The sequence below is a fragment of the Tachysurus fulvidraco genome, chromosome 11, assembly GCF_022655615.1.
Source record: "Tachysurus fulvidraco isolate hzauxx_2018 chromosome 11, HZAU_PFXX_2.0, whole genome shotgun sequence".
NCBI classification, from domain to species: Eukaryota; Metazoa; Chordata; class Actinopteri; order Siluriformes; family Bagridae; genus Tachysurus; species Tachysurus fulvidraco.
The window spans coordinates 12,258,440-12,281,832 of record NC_062528.1 but is presented as its reverse complement, the minus strand read 5'-3'; the positions used below and the strand labels follow the sequence as shown (position 1 = coordinate 12,281,832).

At 37.8% G+C, this 23,393-nt stretch overlaps 1 protein-coding gene across 2 annotated transcripts; it reads left to right on the top strand.

Annotated features, from left to right (window-relative positions):
• Nucleotides 1-285: 285 nt before the first annotated feature.
• si:ch211-137a8.2 (uncharacterized protein LOC777613 homolog) lies at nt 286-17,787 on the top strand. 2 transcript variants are annotated; one of them, XM_027146890.2, is made up of 13 exons: nt 286-507; nt 9,241-9,460; nt 9,615-9,765; nt 10,092-10,274; nt 10,536-10,673; nt 11,316-11,510; nt 12,552-12,774; nt 13,021-13,130; nt 13,553-13,604; nt 13,910-14,067; nt 15,778-15,954; nt 16,358-16,422; nt 17,125-17,787. In XM_027146890.2, the coding sequence occupies exons 2-13, from the start codon at nt 9,321-9,323 to the stop codon at nt 17,339-17,341; spliced, it is 1,809 nt and encodes a 602-aa protein (XP_027002691.1). In that variant the 5' UTR covers nt 286-507; nt 9,241-9,320; the 3' UTR covers nt 17,342-17,787. The 2 variants fall into 2 exon arrangements, with proteins under 2 accessions (XP_027002691.1, XP_027002683.1); XM_027146882.2 differs by having other exon boundaries at nt 288-507; nt 15,775-15,954.
• Nucleotides 17,788-23,393: the final 5,606 nt, after the last annotated feature.

The window sequence follows — 23,393 nt, the reverse complement described above, 5'->3', positions numbered from 1 at the left end:
GTGAAGGGTTCATTCATTATAGAATAGTATATATATATATATATATATTTATTTACACGCACACACACTCACACACACACACACACACACACACACACACACACACACACACACACACACACATATATATATATATATATATATATATATATATATATATATATATATATATATATATACACACACATGATTTTCAAGCTATGATCTGCACCAGCGAAAAAAAGAACGTCGACTAAAAATTCATATTAAAAGCATGTCACGTGAGCTGGGGGCGTGGTTTAAGACTACCTGTGTCAGGTGATATTTCGGCTTACCTGTAACTCCTGAGTTTTTGTGTTCTTACCTGAGCTTAGAAGGTGTGATTTGAGTGTATTGTATTAGGAAAGTTGGGAGTTTTATTTGCGCGGTCAAAGATTAAGATTAATGAACTAATTTGACTTTGAAGAATTTATGTTCGTTGTCAAGACCTACAGAACTTAATTAGTTTCTGCTGGAAGTCAACAAGACGTAAGTGCACCGTTTAAATCCGAATGTTATTCTTAGCGACAATATAGGAAATATTTTTAGTATAGCGCAGATGCTTTAATTCCATGTTGAGATAGGATGTACAGCTTACTTGTGTACTTAACTCACTAGTAGTACTGTTGTACGTTAGTAAGCCTGCATTTCACATGATGTTACTGTGCGATATAATGTCAGGCCTTAAATAATTGCTGATTTTAGAGCTTGTTGTTCAAGCCGCTCTTGCATTATCGGTTCATAGGCGTATAGACCATATATTTTGCACATAACAGTCTACCTGTGGCATAGTAGGAATGACTTCCTTAGTATATGTCAAGTTATCCAGTTACTTGTCTTCTGGCTGGAACTGCGTTACATTTAATGTGTTTAATTACATGTACTCATCAGGCTTTTCACCTTTTTGTTGAAACTTTTATTTCAACTTTATTCAAATATGACAAACTTTTTGATGAGAGACTCTGCATTATTTGGTACTTTGATGGTTTTAAATAAAGATCACATATTTTTGCTACCTAAGCAGAGATATAAGATCGATTAAAAGAGGCACCCAGAAATCCATGGCATTTTCATGTACAATTAATTTGACCATACTGATGAACAGAACAGACAGTCTATCATTTTACAGGATAAATTTGATCATATACCACTATTTCAATTGAAAGGCTGACTACTTGCAGTCACAAAGTTCAGTTTCTGTGGCAGTTTCATGCTCAAGAGGATAGTCATTTCCATGCTTTTGCCTAAATCCATAAAATGCGTTTTATCCAGTCTCTAGGAAGCAGTGGTTGTCAGGGTCTATTCCATCCAATTTCCACTTCTGTAATTGGTTTGATTAAATATTTACAATTGCTTCGGTACATGCTTCAAATTTAAATCTGGTGAAGGAATTATATAATGCTTTTTAGGCCTTAGTAAGGAAAGGTTCTAATAGGTACCTTAAGCTCAAGAGTTTATACTTAACTGGTAGTTGTTGTATAAAATGGTAGCATGGTAATGGCCATGTGTATAATGGAGTTCAGTAGTAAATTGTATTGCATTTAACCCAGGATTCCATAGACTTCCCTTCTCATTCAGAGAGACTCCTCCTTCAACTCTCTTCATGAATGTTGTCCTATTCCAGAACTAATCGGCCTTTCAGATGCACGTTCATGCTCTTTGGTTCTACTGAAATCCAATAGAGCCCTAATGAGTACTCTTCATTGTGATTATTGGCCAATTTCAGGCCTGCTGTATGAAACTCCCAGGATGAATGGCAAAAGAAACCCCAATCTCAGATTTCTCCAGCATAACACTATGGTGAATGCACACACATACTTCCCTTGTAAGGCAATGGTGTGTTGATTCAGCTCTGCATTGGGTATTTTAGAACCATTATTAAGGCAAATGGCAAGTTTCATTTAACTACATTGATCTTAGAAGCACACACATACACTTGATCTTTTATTCTCTCTGTCTGTCTGTCTCTCTGTCCCTCTCTGCCTCTCTGTTTTCTCCCCAACCCACTCCAGAGAAAATGCCCTTGCTTCAGGGTATGACGTGGCTACGTCACAGACAGACACTCTGCACAGAGAAACGTGCTGTCTGTCCTTGGCCATCAGGTGAATGGTTCTCAGATATTCTTTCTTAGCTCTATACCTGCCACAAGCCTGTTGGCAAAAGAAACAGAGCTGAAATAGCAAAAATTCCAGTCATTACACAAGATAAATGAAAAAAAGGAAACCAATTTCTAGGATGACAGTTTCTCTGGTCCTTTTTTTTTTAATGTGAGTGTTTGTCATTTGAAATACAGCTAGTATAAAACTTGAGATCTGAATGTGAGAGATCTGAAAGAAATCTCATGTCATAAAGTTCTGTGCTAATAAGTAATGCTTGTGCACATCTGATAGTTAAATAAAGAAATATGAAACCTATGTTTTTTCAATCACCATGATTTTTTTCTGGTTTTATCTATTTGCTAATCAGCAATAACCATAGCATTGTATTAAACCTATTTGCAGATAATAAATGCTGTAAGAACATATTCAATCCTTTTATTCAGATCTGGACTGAACGTTTAGACCAGATAAGCATATAGAGGGTCTATGTTAACAGTGTAGGACCTACATTTTCTGTAAAGGGACAGTGATGTATTTTAAGTAGGTCCCATGAGGCAGGAGCAGTTGAAATGGGTTTGCTCTACTTGTTGCTCTCCCCAATGTATCTTCTCCTGCATAGCTTGGTCTCCATGGGAATTATGGGGGATGGGGAGATCAGGTGTCCTGGCACCAGCCTCATCTCCCTGTCCGGACACTGAGAAAGGTCTGTTTGTTCCCCATTTGGGCTTGCGGCGGGGAAGAGACAATGAATGCAGTCTCTGAGAGGATGGAAAGGGAGTACAGAGGTGTGGGCAGGGAGGGAGGTGGATAGATATGGCAGAAGAGTGGGCCATGGGTTCAAAACTCCACTACATCTCAGAACCTGTCCCCAGAAATGCAGATGGTCCTCTTTTAAGTTGTCCCTGCACTTCTTCCTAGTGGCACAGATGGAAGTGGGTTGTACTCTGTTGCATCACAAAGAGTATATACATGCATTAAAATACCTATTAACATTTTACATGGCTTTAAATTATCCAGCGGATATGACAGTAGATATATGAGATTGTGCATTCATCTTATGAATATTAAACCGTGGTTTACACTTTTCACACTCGAAATGAAATAAACTTGGGTCATACTAAACCCTGCAACACAGAAAAAAAATGTCTTGTTTGACATTTTACAAAACTCATGCTTTCCCTAGGGTTAACAATTAAACTTGGATATACATAAGTTGATGTTTCACATTGTAAATTTCACTTTCTTATTTGCATATTTGTTATGTCAACAACCATGATTGTATAAATACAGAATTAGACCTGTTTAAAATATGGCCTATCTGTGAGGGTGGAAAAATTGTTTGCCAGGTAAATCCTCTTCTACTGTTTTAAGCCTCCTGAGATGCATATATAAAAGAAAACAAAGACCAAAAGAAGGAAATCACAGATGATTAAATTATGATTTTTCTTTTTTTCATTCCTTTTCAAAATGAAGAGACTGCAGTGCAAAAAATAAGGTGCACACTGTTCAATTTATAACTGGTTGTCTGTTTCTAAGCATCTAGCCATAGCATTCTAACTGCGCTCTACACATTTGGCACCACAACCTGGGGTTTCCACTGCAAAAGCTGTGATCTGGCACAGAGTGTCATAACCCTGGATAAAAAGGGTGTCAAACCTGCTTTTTTTTTTTTTTTTTTGTACAAATTACAAAATTTTCAAATTTCAAAGTGTGAACATTCTGGGGATTAAAAGGAATATAATCAAGGTTAAGCACAGTGTGAATAGCCAAAAAGAACAGAATTTAGATCCGCCTTTTTATTATTGTGTTCAGGTGTTACAGCCACACTGATTCTTACCAGGTACATTAAATTAACCAAATAGCCATGCAATCCCCATAGACAAACAATAGCAGTAGCAATGGGTCTTAATAAAGTGATCAATGACTTTATGTGCCTCAAGTCAGTTTGTGAAGATTCTGCCTTGGTCAGCTATAAGTGATATCATCATGAAATGGAAGCATCTAGGAACAGCTCAGCCAGAAAATGGTAGGTCAATTAAGCTTGCAGAGTGGAGCACATACTGTAAGCTCTGCCTATCCTCTGTTGTATCAGTCATTACAAAGTTCCAAACTACTTCCGAAAGGACCGTCAGCACAAGAGATGTTCAGCTGGATCTTCATAAAAATGGTTTGCATTGCCAGGCAACTGTAATCAAACAAAGTGTTGGCTGCAGTGGTGTAAAGCACATTAGCCCTGGACTCTGGAGCAGTGGAAGCATGTTCTCTGGAGGATTGAATAATGCTTTTCTATCTGGCAGTCAGGCATTCATAGTTTTCGAAATGTTAAAAGATCTAATACACAAACTGATCAACAACATGAAAAAAGTAATGGTGGCATATATCAAGCAGCTTGGATGCTGTGATGCTCTTGGATTGTCAAGCAGTTAAGAATATGTTAATTGGCTCTAAAAGTATGAACACCAGTATTTATTAAACAGCTCTATCTGAGAGCTTTTATTAGCTTTTTTAAAGTTAAATGCTCCTGTCTAAATATAAAACAGCGAGAATTGCATTTTGTCTTTGGCTTCTGAACAGTCACATTTAGCTCATGTGTTAGGAGGTTGTTTCAAAGTCAGAGTAATTAGGTCATTTTTTTATGCCATTGAGAAGCAATAGTGATATTCCCTGAGATTCTTGGTGACTGTGTATATATGTGTGTTTTCTCCACCAGTGAGGAGTTATCTGCAAAGTTAGCTTGGTGTCAAACATTAAAACCAAAATACGAGTCATGGAGTGATTTTGACTTTATTGATGCACTGAGCCCATCATTAGTTTTTATTTGTCTTGCAGATGAGAGTTGAGTCATTGCTGCCTCACCTTTTGTCCAAGGCTAGATCCCCAACAGTGTGAGTGTTTATTCAGCTCAGGCTCATTCAAATGCAGGCTGTGTTATGGAAAAGTACCCACATGCACCTGCTTTGCCTAAGTAAAGCCAACCCCTAGACAGTGTCTAAATGAGAGATAAGGTATACATAATGTTTGAGTATCTGACCATGATCTAATGTTTGTCTTTATTGTTAGCTTTAATTTATATGTCTGAAATGTCCCAAGATACCAATTGTCAAAGCATGTGTAGGATGTTTACCAGGAAAAACAAGTTTTAACCAAGCATGATGTCACTGAATAGGTTGACAAGCATATAGGTGTGTCGTATATTGTGTGCTCTACTGGATCTCTAATTGCACATATAAGACAATACAGCACATTTATCCTGCATGCCAGTGCAAACATATATAAATGGTACAAATATATAAATAAAATTCCTGATGTCATCTGCTGCAAATCTTTTGTCAGTAGAGAAGTAGGTTTACATCCCAGTTCCACAAAAGTCCTGTATCTGTCTTTTACCTGCTGGTGAGTTTAGGAGCACATGTAGATAATGTTTATATTCGCACTCAATATTTCTCCTAGGCTTGACCAAGTCTCTTCACAGGTTGTAAAAAAAAAACAAAAAACAAAGAAAACAATACCACAGACTTCAATTTTAATCTCCAGCACCTTAAGACTCGCTCCAATGGCTTAATGGATTCCACTATAGAATGCTTGCTGCATAGCTGGACTTTCAAACCCTTGAAAAATGAGTCATTTCAACAGAGTGAGAAGTCTGAGTATAGGTGAGGGTGACTGAGGTGAAAAAGATTACAGGTAAATGATGGCTTTATGTTATTGATTGACGAAGGCTTGAAGAGACTGTTATTATAGAAGACAAGTTTTCTTGTTTCTGTTTATAAACCCAGACATAGTCTGTGCTATTATTTCTGCATGAGGTGTGACTGAGAGAGGGGATTAGCCTTGTGCACAGTCTTTGACACTCTAAACTCTCTTGTGTGCTGAAAAATAGTCCGTCACTTGAGCAATAGACACTTGAATGCAGCACTTTTGAGTGACAGAGGCCATGGCCCCGTGTGGCCCATCTTGCTCTGTCTGGCACATTTTGGAGGTATGAAGGCGAGGAAAATCTATTTTGTGATTTTCCCTTCCAGGGTTAAGGTGGCAGCCTCGTAACTCTTATGGGCAATGGGTATAGGGCTGATTTATGGGCATTGATGGTTGAAGTTGTATCCCAAAGTCCAGGAGCATTTTTTCTGTCTGATATGTCTGATCTTTTACATCAGAGTCAGTCATGCAAAGATTGCTGTCTGCTCATGCAGTACTTTTGAAGGTAAACAATTATTCATTCAAACCGGCTTTAGCTAAAATATCCTTTTATAGATATAATTTGTTAATTTTTATGTAATATTAGGAACCAGTTGTGGTGATCATAAAAGGTAACACGTAATTGTTTTTATTCTAGTGTGATTTATTTTTTTTTTTGTTCTATTAACTTCAGCTGCTGTGAGAAGGAGAGAAGAGTAAAGAGATTATTAAGTTATTATTGCCCTTGTCCTTAATGCAGTGTAGCCCTTGTTGGCCAGACTTTTGGCCTTACTTGCTTTAGGTTATCTAACAGGCTAAAGACTAAACTGAGAACTTGATTTTCAACCTTATGTAACCTAAAACAAGATGCAATGTTGCAAAAGCTCCATGGTAGAGATGCAGGAAAGTTTTATTGATCTCCTACCAGCTCCATTTTAGCCTGAATATTCTCTTTGACCACTGAGTAACCAAACCCAGCAGTTGAATTTAGATTAGTATTTTATTTAGATAGTGTTAATCTTAATGTAGCTCCAATTACTTATATGGAGCTAAGACCTGTAAACCCAAAATTTCTTGCATCATTGTTTTGTTGTTGTTTTTACTACAAGCATGGATGTTGGCCAATCCTGTAAGTACAAGTACCAAGACTTTATTCCCACAGAGAACATTGCTCCATATTTATCCAAATTTTCATATAGTCAAGTGCAGAATTAAGTACATAGAGAGTTTGATCATACAAATCAAATCAAATTTTATTTGTCACATACACATACATATAGAGTACGACATGCAGTGAAATGCTTTTTACGTCTGTCTGGTATTCAAGCATATAAAAGAATGGAATTAAGGATAAAAAGAATAAAATAAAATTAATAAAAAGTATTAACTAGATAAAATATGTGAAAATATATGTGTGTGTGTGTATATATATAAATACGTATGGTGGATACGAAGTACAAATGGCAGTACAAATTAAAATGATTGTCTTTAAAGTGTCCATGTGCCATATGGTGTGGTATAAAGTGGCACTGTTCTGTGCAAGTCCAGAGTTAAAGTGACAGTCCATACTTAAATTGTCAGTGCAAAAAAAGATTGTGCAGTAAAAAGTGAAGATGGAGGGAGAGGTCCAGTACTAGAACCTGCGTATTTCCTGGTTTAAACTTCGAATGGCCTGCAGGAAGAAGCTTCTCCTCATTCTCTCTGTGTTTGCTTTCAAGGAGCGGAAGCCTTTCCTTGGATGCAACAAAGAAAAGAGTCCATTGTTGGGATGGCTGAGGTCCTTTACAATCTTCCTGACCCTGGTCTGGCACCGCGTGCTGTAGATGTCCTGCAGGTTAGGGAGCTTGGTGTGGATGGTACGTTCAGCTGACCACACCACCCTCTGGAGGGCTAGCCTGTCCTGCATGGTGCTGTTCCCGAACCAGGAAGTGATGCTACCCATCAGGCTGGTCTCAATGGTGCAGAAGTAGAAAGTCTTTAGAACCAGAGAGGGTAGATGGAAGACGCGTAAGCGTCTCAGATGGTACAGACACCGCTGGGCCTTCTTCACCAGGGTGTTTATGTGACAGGACCAAGACTTAGGTACCGGAAACTGTCCACTCTCTCCACTGGGGTACCGTTGATGTTTAACTGTTGGTATGACCGATCCTGCTTCATGCTGAAGTCCACTATTAACTCCTTAGTATTGCTGACGTTCAGGAGAAGATTGTTCTCCTGGCACCGTCTCTCCAGGTTTTTAGTCTCCTGTAACAACGACGAGATGGCCTACCTACAGATCAGGCCCACCACAACAGTGTCGTCAGGAAACTTGATGATGGTGGTGGAGTTGGAAGTGGCCACACAGTCATATGTGTACAGTGAGTACAGCAGGGGGCTCAGAACACAACCCTGGGGAGCTCCAGTGCTGAGGGTGAGGGTGGATGAGGTGTGTTTGCCCACCTGTACGGCTTGTGGTCTGTCTGTCAGGAAGTTGGAGATCCATTGACACAGCAGCAGGCTGAGTCCCAGGACCTCCAAATTAGAAGTGAGCGTGGAGGGGAATTATGGTGTTGAACGCTGAACTGTAGTCCACAAACAGCATTTTTCCATAATGCCCTTTTCTGCAGTCCAGGTGGCTCATCATGGTGTGGAGAAGATGAGCAATAGCGTCTTCAGTAGAGCGGTTCTGGTGGTACGTGAACTGTAGTGGATCCAGTGTGTCTGGTAGTGATGGCATGATGATGTCAGGGCTACAGGGTGGTAATCATTGAGGCAGGTGTGCTGGGGTTTCTTCGGGACAGGAACAATGGTGGACTGTTTGAAGCATGAGGGGACAACAGACTGTTCCAGTGAGAGGTTGAATATCTCTGTGAACACCGGTGCTAGCTGGTCAGTGCAGGCTTTCAGAACCCGATCTGTGATGCTATCTGGTCCTGCTTCCTTCCTGGTATTCACTCTCCTCACGTCATGCTCCGAGATGGTGCATGCTGTTTGTGCTGCTAGATGTTTAGCTCGTCTGCCAGAGAAGCGTCCGCATTCCCATTCTAGAAGATGGTGTTCTATAGTTCGTGATGTTCCTCAGTCCCTGCCACAGGCTCCTAGAGCCACCATGTTGGAACTGTGACTCTAGTTTCCTCCCATAGCTCCGCTTTGCACAGACACACACACTAAAGATAAAATTAATGAATAAAGATTTTGTCAGCATAATACATTGAGAGTAAGTCAGTGAGGACTTGTAGCTTAACATTTGACAATTAAGTCAACCTTGTTTAAAGGCTTGCATTGCTTTGTGTATGCACTTAAAAATGTTCCTTACTTCTAATTACTCTTTTTTTTATTAGTATTTCTAGTGAAAGGAGGGGAAGCAGAAAAAGAGGGGAAGCAGATTGCATTTGTTATTTTCAAGCACATCACTGAAATGTATATATTGCTTCAAGTTTCATTTCACAACCTGTTTTCTTGCCAACAGGTGACACAAGGTGATGCCAAGAAAAACAGTGTTCAAAGCCACTCAATGAGAACAATGAGAAGCACAATCGCATTGCCAGCATGAGTACTGAAAAAGCTTTTGGACAGTGCACTGAAGCTTTTGACTTTAAAGGCCACCCAGAACATGCTAATCTACAGGACTGGTTGTCTCTCGCAGACTTGAGCCAAGATGACACGTTCTCGTTTGAAGGCTGTATGCAGTAAGTAACTTGGGTCTAGAGAACCAAGTATGCTATGCATTCTGATCATGTATAGTCTATGATCTGTGTGTATGTTGCTTCAAGGCTGTATGTATTATTTATATATCCATATATAGTAGTTTGTGTCTTATTGGTCCATGAACCTGTGCAACAGATTGGAGAGGAGGTGGATGCTCTGGCATAAGTTTATGAATGAATACTCTTGTTTGGATGATTGGTTGCGATTGGCAGAGAAAGCAGCTGCTTCCCCAAACTCCAGCCATGTTCTATACACCACAGCAAAAGAGGAATTGCAGAAGTTTGAGGTGAAATGGCTACCACACTATACTAACATTGAACTGAGGATACCTGACCACAGAAATAAAAATCTTGGTGTTTTTGGGTTGAGAGAAACATGACAAACATTTTGACATAGTCTGCAGTGTGGTGGATATCCTAGCTTATGCAAGCATTATTAATAATGTTATAAGAGCCTAAAATCGAGGAATAGTTCAAGTAACACTAAATGAAATAATAGCATGTGTATATATAGCATGTAATATCAAGTAGCTCTTCTTGGATCAATCTCCCCAAATTAATTGTCAATATTACACTTTTATTCATAAGCCAACTACTGCAATTCCGTCCACAGAGTCTGCGCACTGAGGCTAGGCTATGCTTGCCCCAGCTGGACAGCCTGAGCCATACAAGTCACATTCTGTTGAGGCTTTTCAAGGGCACTATGAAAACCAGGCTGATAGATATGACTAAAGAGTGTGGTCAGCGCTGGGACCAGCTTAGCACCTCTTTGGACGTTGTGTGTCGTAGGCTGAAGGTACATGAGGCTCCAATAACTATTCTTAAAGATGGATGTATTATGCTATATGCACTTTTAAATATCTGAAGAGATCCACTACGTATGAACATGTTAACCCTATTTTAATCACACAAACTTTTTATCATGCCTGTCCTTTACTACCCATTTCTTCAGCATTTTATATACTGTCTGAATGCTCCTAGCCTAAGCCAAGTCTAATAATATGTATGAACAGTGAGAGTACAGTATTGTCTGTGCATGTGCCGGTGTTTCCTATAGCACTTCGTGGTCCAGCGGGAGGACTTTGAGAGGCAGCAAGAGGAAATGGCTATCTGGCTGGCTGACATGGATCTGAAGCTGACTGAGGTGGAGCATTTTTCTGAGATGAACACCTGTGCCAAAATGCGACAACTTCAGGTACACATCAGTTTTTCAACAAATGACCTTTATTTATTAAAGAATACATATAAACAAGCACAAATGTTTGTGCTCTGAATGACATTTGAGTGAATCTGTCAGATTCATGAAACAACAAAACAATTGGTAGCTTGACTGGATGCAAGCTCCTAACCCAAGTCCCTTAATTTCATGCAATTAGCATACAGCAAATCCCAATTTATCGTGTATATTTAATTTATCAAACATGTTATAATTTATGCACATGATGGACAGTGAAAGGAAAGCATTCAGCAAGCTACAGCTATAGTTTTAAGGAGAAAGGGAGAGCTGCTTGTATCTGAGCAAGCTGAAAGTGCAGATGTTATTTTTATCCTCAGAAGTGGCATAAATCTCAAGCACAAAATGAAAGTATAACATAAAATCACCTGTTAACACAGTTTCAGTGTAGGAGAGTAAAGTCATTTCAACCATATATTGCTGAAACAGTACATGGTGAATGAGAAAGGAAAGACTCTTCTAAGACGTTTGTCTTTTTGAGCTATAGTTTTAGTAGTATTTAATAATAAGGACTGTTATTATGAAGATCAAATGTGTCGTATGTCTTCACACCACTATATGAAATTTTTTTTCTACATGTATGTGCCCCTCTTTGCTTATCAGGGCTTCCAGGAGGCAGTGGCTGAAAGTGCAGGTCGATTAAATGCACTTCTCCAGCAAGGGGAAGAGTTGATCCAGAGAAGTGAGCCAGCTGATGCCCAGGTCATTGAGAGCCAACTGCAGGAGCTGCTCCTGTACTGTGCTCGTGTCTTCCAGGGCCTCAACTGTCTTCACACCCGTCTTCTTAGCATGAGGCTGGTGAGCATTATCACACTGCTGTAACAAATCGCATTTACAAAATTATTTGGTTTAAGGGTCAAAAGGAAATTTTAGGTATTGGGTGATTGCTTGTTTCCTGAGCAGTTGGACTTCAATGTAAAGATGAAATCATTTTAGCATCTTTAAGATGCTAGAAAATGTGTTAAGCTGCCATATGTTGTAGATTACATCAAATTATATTGTCTCTATTTTATTATGGAACTTAACTATATAAAAATGTATAGGTTCTGGGAAAGTCTGAAAATGGCTTTTCAACTCTGTAATTATGCTTTATCAAATTGTCATGTGATTTTCCAAATTAAGTAATGCACCACAATTATTATATAATAAACATTGGGGTAAATATTCATGAATGCACCCCTGAATAGTTCAAATAGCTGAATTGTGGTCAAGCTTTCCTAGTACAATGCATGTACTGTCTATGTGAGTCATTTTTCTGTGTAAGCCATTGTCCCTGTAGGCTGAAGCAGTTCATGTTAAAAATGTCCTGCATTGATGCTCAATTTACAGCAAGCATGTAAAGGTTATAGTGTCAGCACCGGACATCCGATAATGAATTGGCTGTGTGTGTTTCCCACAGCTTCCCAGCTTTTGCGTGAGAGATTTTGTCTACTAAATGGCAGACTAAATGGTGGTTATTTTAATACTTGAGTGAAACCATGAATCATAGCTATTCGTTTTTAAATGTAAAATTGGAGAGAAAAATGCATTATGTCAGATTGATGAAAGAGGGTTTTAACTTCTGAATTAAGTAATCAGTCTTATAGGGTGTAATTATTCACCCTCACAGTGTTCTCTTACAATTTGTAATGCAGGCTGTCCGATCCATTCTAGAGCTTAATATGGTAACATTTCTTGAAAGAAAGGAAGTACCTAAAATGATATATACAGTAAATAAATGATTATAATGCTATTATAACAAATAACCCAAGAAACCCAAGTTTTCTTAAGAAGAATGTCTAACCTCTAAAAGTATGAATTCTAAGTGCTGTTGAGGCAAGAAGTGTTTCTTTTTTGCAGGTGTTTGAGGATGACTGGGTTCTGTGTCCAGACTCTGGCTGTCCCTCTGAGATATTGCTGGAAGAGGAAAGTGTTAAAGACCATAGCCTTGCACCACCAGTCCAGGGTAACCCCACTCAGGTTTGCCCAGAGCAGCTTGTCCTGGAGTGGGACCCCTCAGTGGACATTGGAGGCTCCATCACCCATGCAGATGCAGAATCCTCCTTCCTCAGTGCTTGTGCAGGTGGATATTAAAATACACAATACCTACAAATACACAATATCTAAAATTACTATTCAGGTTGCTTTCTGTCTGATTGTGTGTTGTGTTGGACCATAATCCTTTTTAATAATCTATTGTATTCATGTTTTGAGGCCCATTGCATAATATAAGCCCCCATACAGGATTTATTTTTTATAATTATATAAATCAAGAGGCATATCTTTTGTTGAAGCATTAGACACCATAAAGATTATCTTTCATTCCTAGGGGTTTGCAGCACAGATGAGCACCTTACCAAGGATTCTTGGAGGAGGAGAGCTTATCAGAAATCTGAAGAATCATTTCCAGCTGCTAGTATAAAATGTATACAACAGCCGGTGAGCCTAATGCACTTGGTGACCGCTGTATGACACAACCAGCTTTTACATACAATGTGTACAGCCAAACAACAGTTAGTCATTGATATCAAATTGTAATGCATACTGACATCTGAATATTTTCCAAGAAGCAACAAATACAAATCAATATTAGAAAGATACATGCTTAAATTTTCATAAAGAAAAGAAAATATGTTTCCAGTCTGGTGTATGTATGTGCATATATTATTATATATTATATTATTATATATATTCCAATGTGTATAGTACTTACTAACTGTAGTATTTGTATCCAGAGCTTTGGTTTCATAGAAAATTAAAAAGAATATTCTTTTGCTGCAAGAGATTTGCACAACCATGGCAGTATGAATACGTATTTTTGCCAGACCATCTTGATGAACACTTCTTGTTTTCTTCCTCAGGTCAATAAATGTAGCTTAGATGGTATGGCTCCACCCCAGACCCCTGTGCCAGGTAACTCAATGTCCACTGGTAACTCTTTTTACAGATTAAAACATCATCCACTACGTTTTATGGTGTTTTCATTCTGACCTTAACCCTAAAATCTAACTGAAGTGGTTCATCACACTTCTCATCTAAGACCATTCTGCATTACACTGCTGTATTACATTCAAATCATTCAACTATATGATATCTTGTTTAAAAATTATCAATTTCTGAAGATTAGCTACTTACAAACTCAGATCCCACACTATACAAAGCCTTCCACATTATAATATATTTAAACAAGCATATGTATCATTTGTTTATCTTGGCAGATCCTGATAGGTCACCGTATGCTTCATTTTGGAAGACTTCTACCCCAGACTCTCAGTCCCCTCAGCCTGTCACTTTTAAATCTGACCGTGTCAGTGCCTGGCTGGTCCAGACACCCCGGCTGTGTTCAAGAGCTGTCCAGACCGAGCATGCACCACAGGTATCATCCACATATTCAACCAAATCTTCAGCAGCCTGATTATTTTCTGTTGATGAGACTATACAATAAATGAAAATGATCACAGAAATGTCTTGCATATCATTATGGAATATGCATAACATATAGCCCATATCCTCTATACTCTGTATATCCTATTACCCATGTATGTTATCTTTATGTGGGTTTTCTTGTCATCCCATACACATACAGGGGACAAGAGCCAGGATTCAACATGCATCATAATACAAAAGCACACTAGATCATAGGAAATCTGCAGCACCATTTGAATATACAGTGCCATGAAAGCCACAATACACACAAACCAAAGAGAACAGGGTCATTAAGATAATTAATCCTGTGTTTTATATTAAACTGTTACTGTCATACATGGTAGAATATGAGATCATGTTCATGCTGACAATATCTGTATCTTGTATCCTTTACTATAAGCATTGGCAGTGAATTAACTATAAGCCAGGCTGTGCCTTTTCTTTTTCATAGCTTTAATTTTTGTCATAATAGCATTTAGTTGTTTTTAATAGCAGAAAATGTAATGAATAATTGCTTGTTTAAACAGGAATATGTCCTGCAAAGAAATTAATAATAAATAAGCACTAAAAAATTTTCCCACACTACCAGTTTCAGTTGATAGCCTGAACATGAAAGCTAATTTTCAAATGCAAACAAGACAAACGCACAAGTTATACATTGATATTTGAGATAGAAATGAAAAATACTAGGAACTTTGCACCATGGAAATATTCATTTTATTTGTAATTTACTACTGTTTTAAATGTAAAAGTAGTGCTTCATATTTGAACTTGCCCCTACCAGTAGAGAAATGATAGGACAAAAAAATCTAACATGTCCATCAGTTAGTCCCATTTGAAATGACCATTTTAAAAGGCCCTTTCAAGTAATTTTTGGCCACTTGTGTTCGAAATGATTTCACCCTGGGCAATTTCCCCTTTTAAGGCCCCTGCATGGCCTTCATCTGCTCAGATGTGTCAGTGGTGTATTTTTGTAAATGCATATGGAGATTTCTTTTTAAATTGCAAAGAAAGGCATACGGCCTTATTATGTGAGCAATACGTCAGGCTGTGCTTTATTAGAGTCTCTTCAGCATTGTTTTTTATGAATGTTTATGTTTACTCACTATTATGAGGTGGAAGCTATGCTTTAGTGGTACCATGAAAATAATTAAGGGGTGATCTGAATAGTTTTTCAATCTCCGAGTTAAACAGCCTGAAAGAAACTACATTTTTATTACATTTTGCTTGAAGAAAGGGTGAACAAGTATTCGTTGTGCTGATGCAAAGGCTGATTGCTTGCTGAAGCCTTGGAAGAACCACAGCAAGTGAGAAACCAATTCAATGTTATAGCAGCTCTTCTTCTAATTTCCTCTTTGTGTTGGCAACTCTACACGGCTGGAAAAGAAAGCTGTGGCTCTTTAACTGGCTCTTTAAAGTGTGTGTGTGTGTGTGTGTGTGTGTGTGTGTGTGTGTGTGTGTGTGTGTGTGTGTGTGTGTGTGTGTGTGTTGCATTGAGAAAAGGAGAGATAAGCCATCAATTAGCTAAATGAACCAGGATAAGTTAGTTTTTGCTTACTTTTGGTGCACTGACATGCTGTCACAAGTAATGAGCTTTCTGTTTTCTATTTCTGGGAGCTCTGTGACTGAGCTTTTTGTTCTTTGTCCATCTTCACAGCAGTATTCAAGGTTTTATTCATCGACATCCATGCACAAGGGGGAGGAGGTGGGGGAAGCTGACTATCTGGAAAATGTGCTTCTCAAGAGGCAGTCCTGCTTACAGCACACCAATAACATGTGCTTCACCAAATCATGTGACCTTCAATCTAAATCTACCAAACATTACCCAAGCTCACAGGTGTATTTTTCTCTCTCTCTCACACACTCTCTCTCTCACCCAAACATATCAGTCCACACCCCTCTCACAGGTTGTTTATCTCCTCTCTTACTGAACCTGGTGACTTAATTATTAATGGATGCTATAACACTATAAGTCATCACTGATTACTAAATAATAAAGTAGAAATTAAATTTAGAGTTAGTAAAGTGTAGTATATTTGACTCTCTCTCTTTTTTTGGTTCAGACAGATTTTATGAATTTTGCACTTCTAAACCCTCTGTATATAATTGCGCTCATAATGTTGTCTGATTGCAAATTGCTCATAAACAGCCGAGCCCCTGTGGGGATACTTTGCAATCTTGTCTCTCATTTTCACCAGTTGCCATCTTGTCATTACAATTTTGTCTATCACTTCCACTAGTGTATGAAGGAGAGACTGAACTTAAAAGATTCAATGAAGGAAAGCAGCTGCACTAAGACACACTGGTGAGCTTTTTAACTGTTGAAACTTAGTGAATTGAAAATCAGTATATTGTTTAATTGGCATATGTTTCCATTCCTGGAATAGAACTTCTATATATGTGTGCCTAGAGTACTGTTTATGCTGTGTAGAGAAATGAGCACATATACTGTAGTCACATTACAAGAGCAGATGATATGCAGATCTCATTGATTCTAAAAGCATTTTAGTTTAGGTTCCTATTTAGGATTTTACGTTCATAGCTGATTATAACCCCCTATTGAGTTTCTACAAATCATTAAAAAAAAAGACAGTTTTACATTGGTCTTTTCAGAGATGAGAAGGTTCTGTGAGAATAATCTGACAAAGTGAAGCCATGGTTTTCTCCAGAAGCAAAAATATTTTGCTCCAGAAATCAAAATTAGAGTTGAGAATTAGAGAATTACTGTATAGTAAGAACATCTGCTAGTTTCAGTGTGGCCAAATCACTACAACTCAATGACCTACTTACTCTTTAAAATGAGTTGAGTACTCTTTAGATTCTGTATAGAAAAATTCAAGGAGGCTCAAGATTGTTTCCAAAGGCACAAAGCTTTGTGATGTAGTTTCTGAATAGATGAATATTAGAAATGGTCTCTTAATGTGAAACAATAGGATAGAGTATCAACTGAAACTCTTGTAGTAGACTTACTGGAATCCTTTTTCATGTCACTTCTTCCTTTGTGCAGTGCCAACAGAGAACAGCAACACTGGTCACTAAGTCTCCTAAATCTGTTGGAGTTCCTGAAGTCCCCAAGTCTGCTCTGCATTCTGTTAGCCCTATTCGTGGTTCTGGTCATCTGGCTCACCTCAGTGCTCCAAGACAACCAATGCTACCGCTCCAACTCTCTTGCACATTCCTTTCACCTAGCTTTATGTTATGTCAATGGACCACCTCCAACCTGAGGACTGCAGAGACACACAGGGTACCATAATCCATGATGCTTTTGAGAGATATTAAAGCAGAGAACCATGGACAGAAGTTTATATACATTACAACCATAGGTTTGGAAACAATGGCACAGAGTTTGGGTGAAATGCTTCTACACAGTTGGCCAGATGTTATTAGGCACTTTAGAATTTATAGACACACACATTTGGCTTGGAACATTTCATTTAATTAAATTTTGATATGTATTTTATATCTTGATATATATTTTATGTCTCTGGCAGTAGGTCAGGCTTTATCATTAATGGCACAGTCTTGGTTCAGTATAGGGCTAAATCACTGGAATTATAAACAGTCACTGTGTTAATATAGGGATTGAAGAGTTTGAATATTACATCCACTGAGCTAGATATTATATTTATTACTATTTTTAGAACCAAATAAATAAAGTCAATTAAACTGTCATTTGTACTTGTCTTGTTTACCATGAAGTCTATAAAGTGTAAAAATCCTGTACTTGATTTCAGCTTTCTGGGCTTAGCTTTCTCCAGTTACATAATATAATGTGTTTCTGGAATTTTGCTACATTTTATGGTATAAGACATCTAAATAATCGCCTTTGGATTTTGGTAACAAGCTATATAATGTACCATCTACATCATACACAGGACTTCTGGTAGATCGAATACTTTGGTGAAACACTATTTCGGTATTATATACTGTATACTAATTCTAAAACTTTGTTAAATAATGGTTTATTCATCATGCTGTGTCCAACGATACAACCTTTACTGTGAAACATTTGAGAGTCATAAAATTCCTGTTTAAACTCCAGGTTTGGTTTTTCCTGTCTAATTTTAAATCCTGGTTCATGTGAATTTGTGTGCTTATATAAGCACTCGATCTAGGATCTTTTGCTGAACATGATGAATCTTATCCCAATTGGAACTGAAAAGAGAACAGAATTTCTGTGTTGAGATTTCTATGTTCAAGGAAAAATGAGACTATTAAATTGGACTGCCTTAGGTGTGTTGCGCAGTATGCATTGTGTTGACCGCCTGGAACCACAACAAAGATTTTGATATTATTAGATATTATGCTGCAGTAAGAAAAATGTGACAGGAGAAATTTCAGTGGGAACTCTCACACTGACATTAAGTCAAGATCGGTGCTGTGTAGATGCAAAGCATTAAATATTGTTTGCATTATGGGAATGTTTTATTATATTCAAAATGTAATTAATATATGAAAAAAGACATCAGTGGCAGGGAATTTGGAGTTATACTCCATATGATTCTCGATGGTGGATATAGGCAGTGTCAAGCTCTTTGTCTCTGAGCTAGTGGACACTTTGAATAAAGGTTTTGTGCTATTCCTGGAGAAAATGTCAAAGAGAATTCAAATTCAATTAGCTCACAAACATTCTTGGAACTGGAGGAATTTGTAGTTGGCCTTTCATAGCTATCTGAGGAAATATGTTGTATATTCACATAAAAGTTGAGTTTCACGTTAAATATTATTCTATGATTATTATTATTGTTATAGTATTGTGTATAATATATCAGTGATGAGATGGAAGACTAGGGAAACATTAGTACAACACTGTTTTGTTGAATTGTATAGCTGAACAATATTGCCTTATTATTCTTCATTATCCTTAATATTCAACGATATTCTTTATAAAGAATGTTGCCTTTTTTTTGTCCGCCTACAGAAAAAACATTAAATGCATCTGAAGTAAATTTTTCATTAATGCGATAGTAAATAAATATCAATACTAACTGATGCAACAATACCCTTTATGAAATGAAATTAGTTCACAAACTAATGTTGCTCCTTTTTGCTTCAGTGAACACAGAAGTTTAAAACTGAATGGGTGAAAATGTTACAGAAAATTAGGAAAAGTAAAATGTAAGAAAACCTAACCACAGTTTTGTGGTGATATTATGGATTTAAATGATAACACGGTCTATATCAGTCTTTCTGAATATTTTTTCCAATCAATTATAAATACAATAAACTGACCAACATCTCTTGGTTTCAATTTAATATACAAGAAATGTAAGTATAAGTAACATGCTTAATTGTAAGAACAGTTTTTGTGCTTCTCCTCTGTGAAGGCTCACATCTTTTCCCTAAATTCCAAGTCAAAATCTGTGTACATGAACTAAATATCTTGGGAACCTCAATTACAGTAAATGCAGTTCATGTGGATATGTGAGGAACTTACATATGTCCTATTTGTATGTTTCATTTTCTCATTGTCTGCCAGAACCAATGGGCTGAGGCACTAAATAAACATAATGAGATAGCTTTGTGCTAATCGACAAAGTGGATCACCATTGGTCAGGATCTTGGCTCCTGATTACACCCCCCAACACATGCAGCATAGTTGTCACAACAACAACAGTGATCAGGATTGACAGCCTGTGTACACATAAAGAGATTATGTAGAAATCCCTTGGATGGTATCCCTTTAGGACAGCAAACATTTGGATGGGCATAAAAGCTGCAACTCAGTGTTACAGTGTCATAGTTAACACTTTATAGCTGGGGGCTTGTTATCCAATTAGCAAATCTATAAAAGGTCAACATGTCATGACTGCCCAGACAATCAACTAGAGCAGCACTGGGATAAAATATTGAATCCTTTTGAAAACAAAAACATGGCTATTCCCCACCATACCTCTTCATGACCACAGCCCACTGGAGCTAAAGAGGTACATATCATCTCAATGACAAACAGTTAAATACACCTGATTCTTGTCAGATCACAGACCTGATATAATCTCTTTTTAGAACTGGGTTGAAAAATGGGACTGAGAAAATAAAGAGGAACATGAACATACAAGGCACGCCAGTGTCTGTTGAGCATGGTCTGGATGAGAATGAAGTATTCTAGTGTCATATATTTCACATAGAGAGGCAGAAACCTAATTACACCGTTTAATGTCCCATGGAAGTGCCATTAACTAAATGACTCCCTAAAAAAAGAAGGAGAGTGTATTTCAATAGTGACTATTTTCAGTCTAAATGATCATGCATCTCTCAAATCTGAATTAGAACATATTGTATATGCCCTGACTTTCTGATGAGGGAGTAAGCAGCATTTAATTCCCCTACAAGAAGCTCTTGAGTTGACAATGACAGTAAGCTTGGCTCCCCCCAAGTCCCCCTCCTGCCCTGCTCCCTGCCCTGATTCATGTGAATGAATCTTGTGAGAATGTTTCAAGCTGGCAACACCACAGCATAGAGATGTAGCCCTTTCTCCCCTCAAACCTGCCTCTGCTGCTACATGATGCACACTTAGTTCTGTCAAATCTTCACATACCGAGTCACATGGTTAGAGACACATAAGCTGGTGCTTAGTGACTGCAGCCCTATCTCCTCATGGACCTACCTGGGCATGATGTTTACAACAGCATGCTATAGCACATGTTTGTCCTCACATCCTCACGTCAGCGGCTTCTTAAAATAAGATGTCTATGCAGCAGATGAGAGTGCAGGAAATGGACTTGACAGGCATTGCTGTGAGCTTGACACAGCCTTCAGCTGAGCCTGTCATAGCGACAGCACCCAACCCCCACAATAACCCCACTACCTACACACAAACTACCACCACACATAATAAGGCGCACAGTTATTTGTCGTCATTGCTTCGGCCAATCATAACACCAGCAGTGGCTCTTCATGTTGGAACCACAGTCAATCTCTGGGCATACAGTACAATAAATTACGAAACGTGTTTAGAGGCTCTGTGTTTAACTTGTACAGGCTACCAAGCTTTCATGGTTTTATCTGTTGGTGCTTACTTGGGAATTTTTCTGCTCATGTTTATTTGAGAACAATAACAGAAAAGTTTGTTGTCTACTCAGACTATGTTAATTGTCAACAAAAAAAGAATGCATATTTTAACTGGATCAGTTCTCGTAAGGAAAAAATAAAATAAGCTTGTTGACACATTTATTTTACCCTTGTTTGTCTGGTGATAAAATGGTTGGTTAATATTATGACCAGTGTTTTAGTCCTATCAACAGGCACTATGTCCTGGATTTAATATTATGTCATGATGGCACTTGCTGAACCAGACCAACTGTATAAGATCCTGTATATTGCTTGAATGAAATGTTTGAAGTCATCTTACAAGTCTGCTAAAATGATGTGCCTAATGTTGTCATTTTTGTCATCAATCAGACACAAGATGGCTGATTAAAAAGCAGAACACTGAAGGGAAACACAGACTCAACAGCAAGATCAACTACAAAATGAAAGCTCAATGCATGAACACATTTTCTTTTGATAATCTAATAAAATATTAAACACGAAACAATGCAGCACACATATTATTGTGTCCAGAGGGAAAATTACTCCTCATATCAAAATGGAGAAAAATCTGATGTTGGCATTCACACTAAATTGTATGTTTAATTACTATTTCTTGCTTCACAGACTTGGGTTTTCTATTTCTATGGGTGGCCATCATCATTTATTTAATACTTCAAGAAATATGTAATCTTCCAGATTCACTTTGATTTTTCCACAGAAAACATTGCACACATACATGTTAGCCTTCCCCAAACTGTTACCACAAAGTATGAATATTTATATATAAATTATGCACACAATTGTTTAGGGTGTATTTGGAAATAAACAATGCACAGATCGTGGTCCATGAAGGTATAGTTTGCCAAGGCTTAATGAAAGACTTCAAGTCACTTGCGTTGTTCCAACTTAACCCCACCGAACACCTTTTGGATGAAATGGAACACCGACTGCACCCTAGAACTCCTCACCCAACATCAGTGCTTGACCTGACGTGACAGTGGCTTAATGAATAAATCCCCACTGCAGAGCTCCAAGATCTAGTGGACAGCTCTCTCAGAAGTGTGGAGGTTATAAGAGGAAAGATTGGATAAATCTGGAATGGCATGTTCAAAAGCATGTACAAGCTAGGGTGAATTTAGCTGTACTGGGACACTTTTTAAATTTCCAACTTGTTTAAATTTTCTTGCCATTAATAAACAAATAATGTAACATATGATGCATTTCTGTAAACTACATGGTGTTGCCTTGATGTGCACATTCTGAAGATGTATGGTTTACTCTTTTGCCCAGTTTGACTAACATGAAAATTACGTTTGATTATTTAGAAAGTTATTTTTTAAATATTTAGTATAAAATATATAACATAAATAAATAATATAATATTCAAATTCATAATCACAAATTAAAAAATTACTAACTTACTTAACACTTATTTTCTTACAGTAGTGTATCTTCTCTGTATACCATATGTGCAGCATAAGTATGTGGAATAAATTAATCAAGGCCATTTTTATATGCATGAAAAAAAATTGCCAAAGAATACATAATTTTTCCTACCCTGACATTTTTGGGGTCACCTTCCAGTGTGAATGTGGCCACACCTACTTAGATGACATCATATAAATTAAGTCATGTTATTTTTTATCAAGCACTTCCACTGCAAGGGCTCAGGTCAGAAAAGAAATTCTGTTAAGATTTACTGTCTCAAATTCACAAAATTTCACAATATTTTCTTTTAAATGTTGTCTTCCTGAAAAAACACAAGATGCCTTATGATATAGACTATGTACATTTAGATATATATACACATACTTCATTTTCGACCAGATGTTTGCTAAATCGTCCTGAAAAAGACTATATTGTATCGTATCGTGTATCAGACCTCAGGTGTACATCGTAGGCTATGTGACGCACTTCAAGCCTCATCTGTGTAACTGCCCAAAGTCACAGTTGGTTGTAGTGATGATTAAGCAGCCGCTGACCAAGCAAGGCAGTGTAGTCTGGTCAATGAAATTGGCTCATAACATTACCATCCCTTATGCAAATTAGGGCAATTTTTTTTTTTTTTTTTTACCAAGAAAAGAACCACTTCTAAAAGGGATAATCTCGTTTATAGACGGGTCTCAGATATGAGTTAACAAATCTTAGTTACAAACGGATGCGTTTGCAATAGGGTGTGTCGGGAGGGGGCTACCAGTTGCTAGGGGTAACGGGGGTGAGGTGGCTGCTCTGTGTGTGTGTGTG

Coding starts and splice junctions, on each gene's coding strand:
- si:ch211-137a8.2 (XM_027146882.2), top strand. CDS start 9,321: ATGAGTACTGAAAAAGCTTTTGGACAGTGCACTGAAGCTTTTGACTTT. Junction 10,275..10,535: donor TTGTGTGTCGTAGGCTGAAG/GTACATGAGGCT, acceptor TGTTTCCTATAG/CACTTCGTGGTCCAGCGGGA. Junction 14,068..15,774: donor AGACCGAGCATGCACCACAG/GTATCATCCACA, acceptor CCATCTTCACAG/CAGTATTCAAGGTTTTATTC.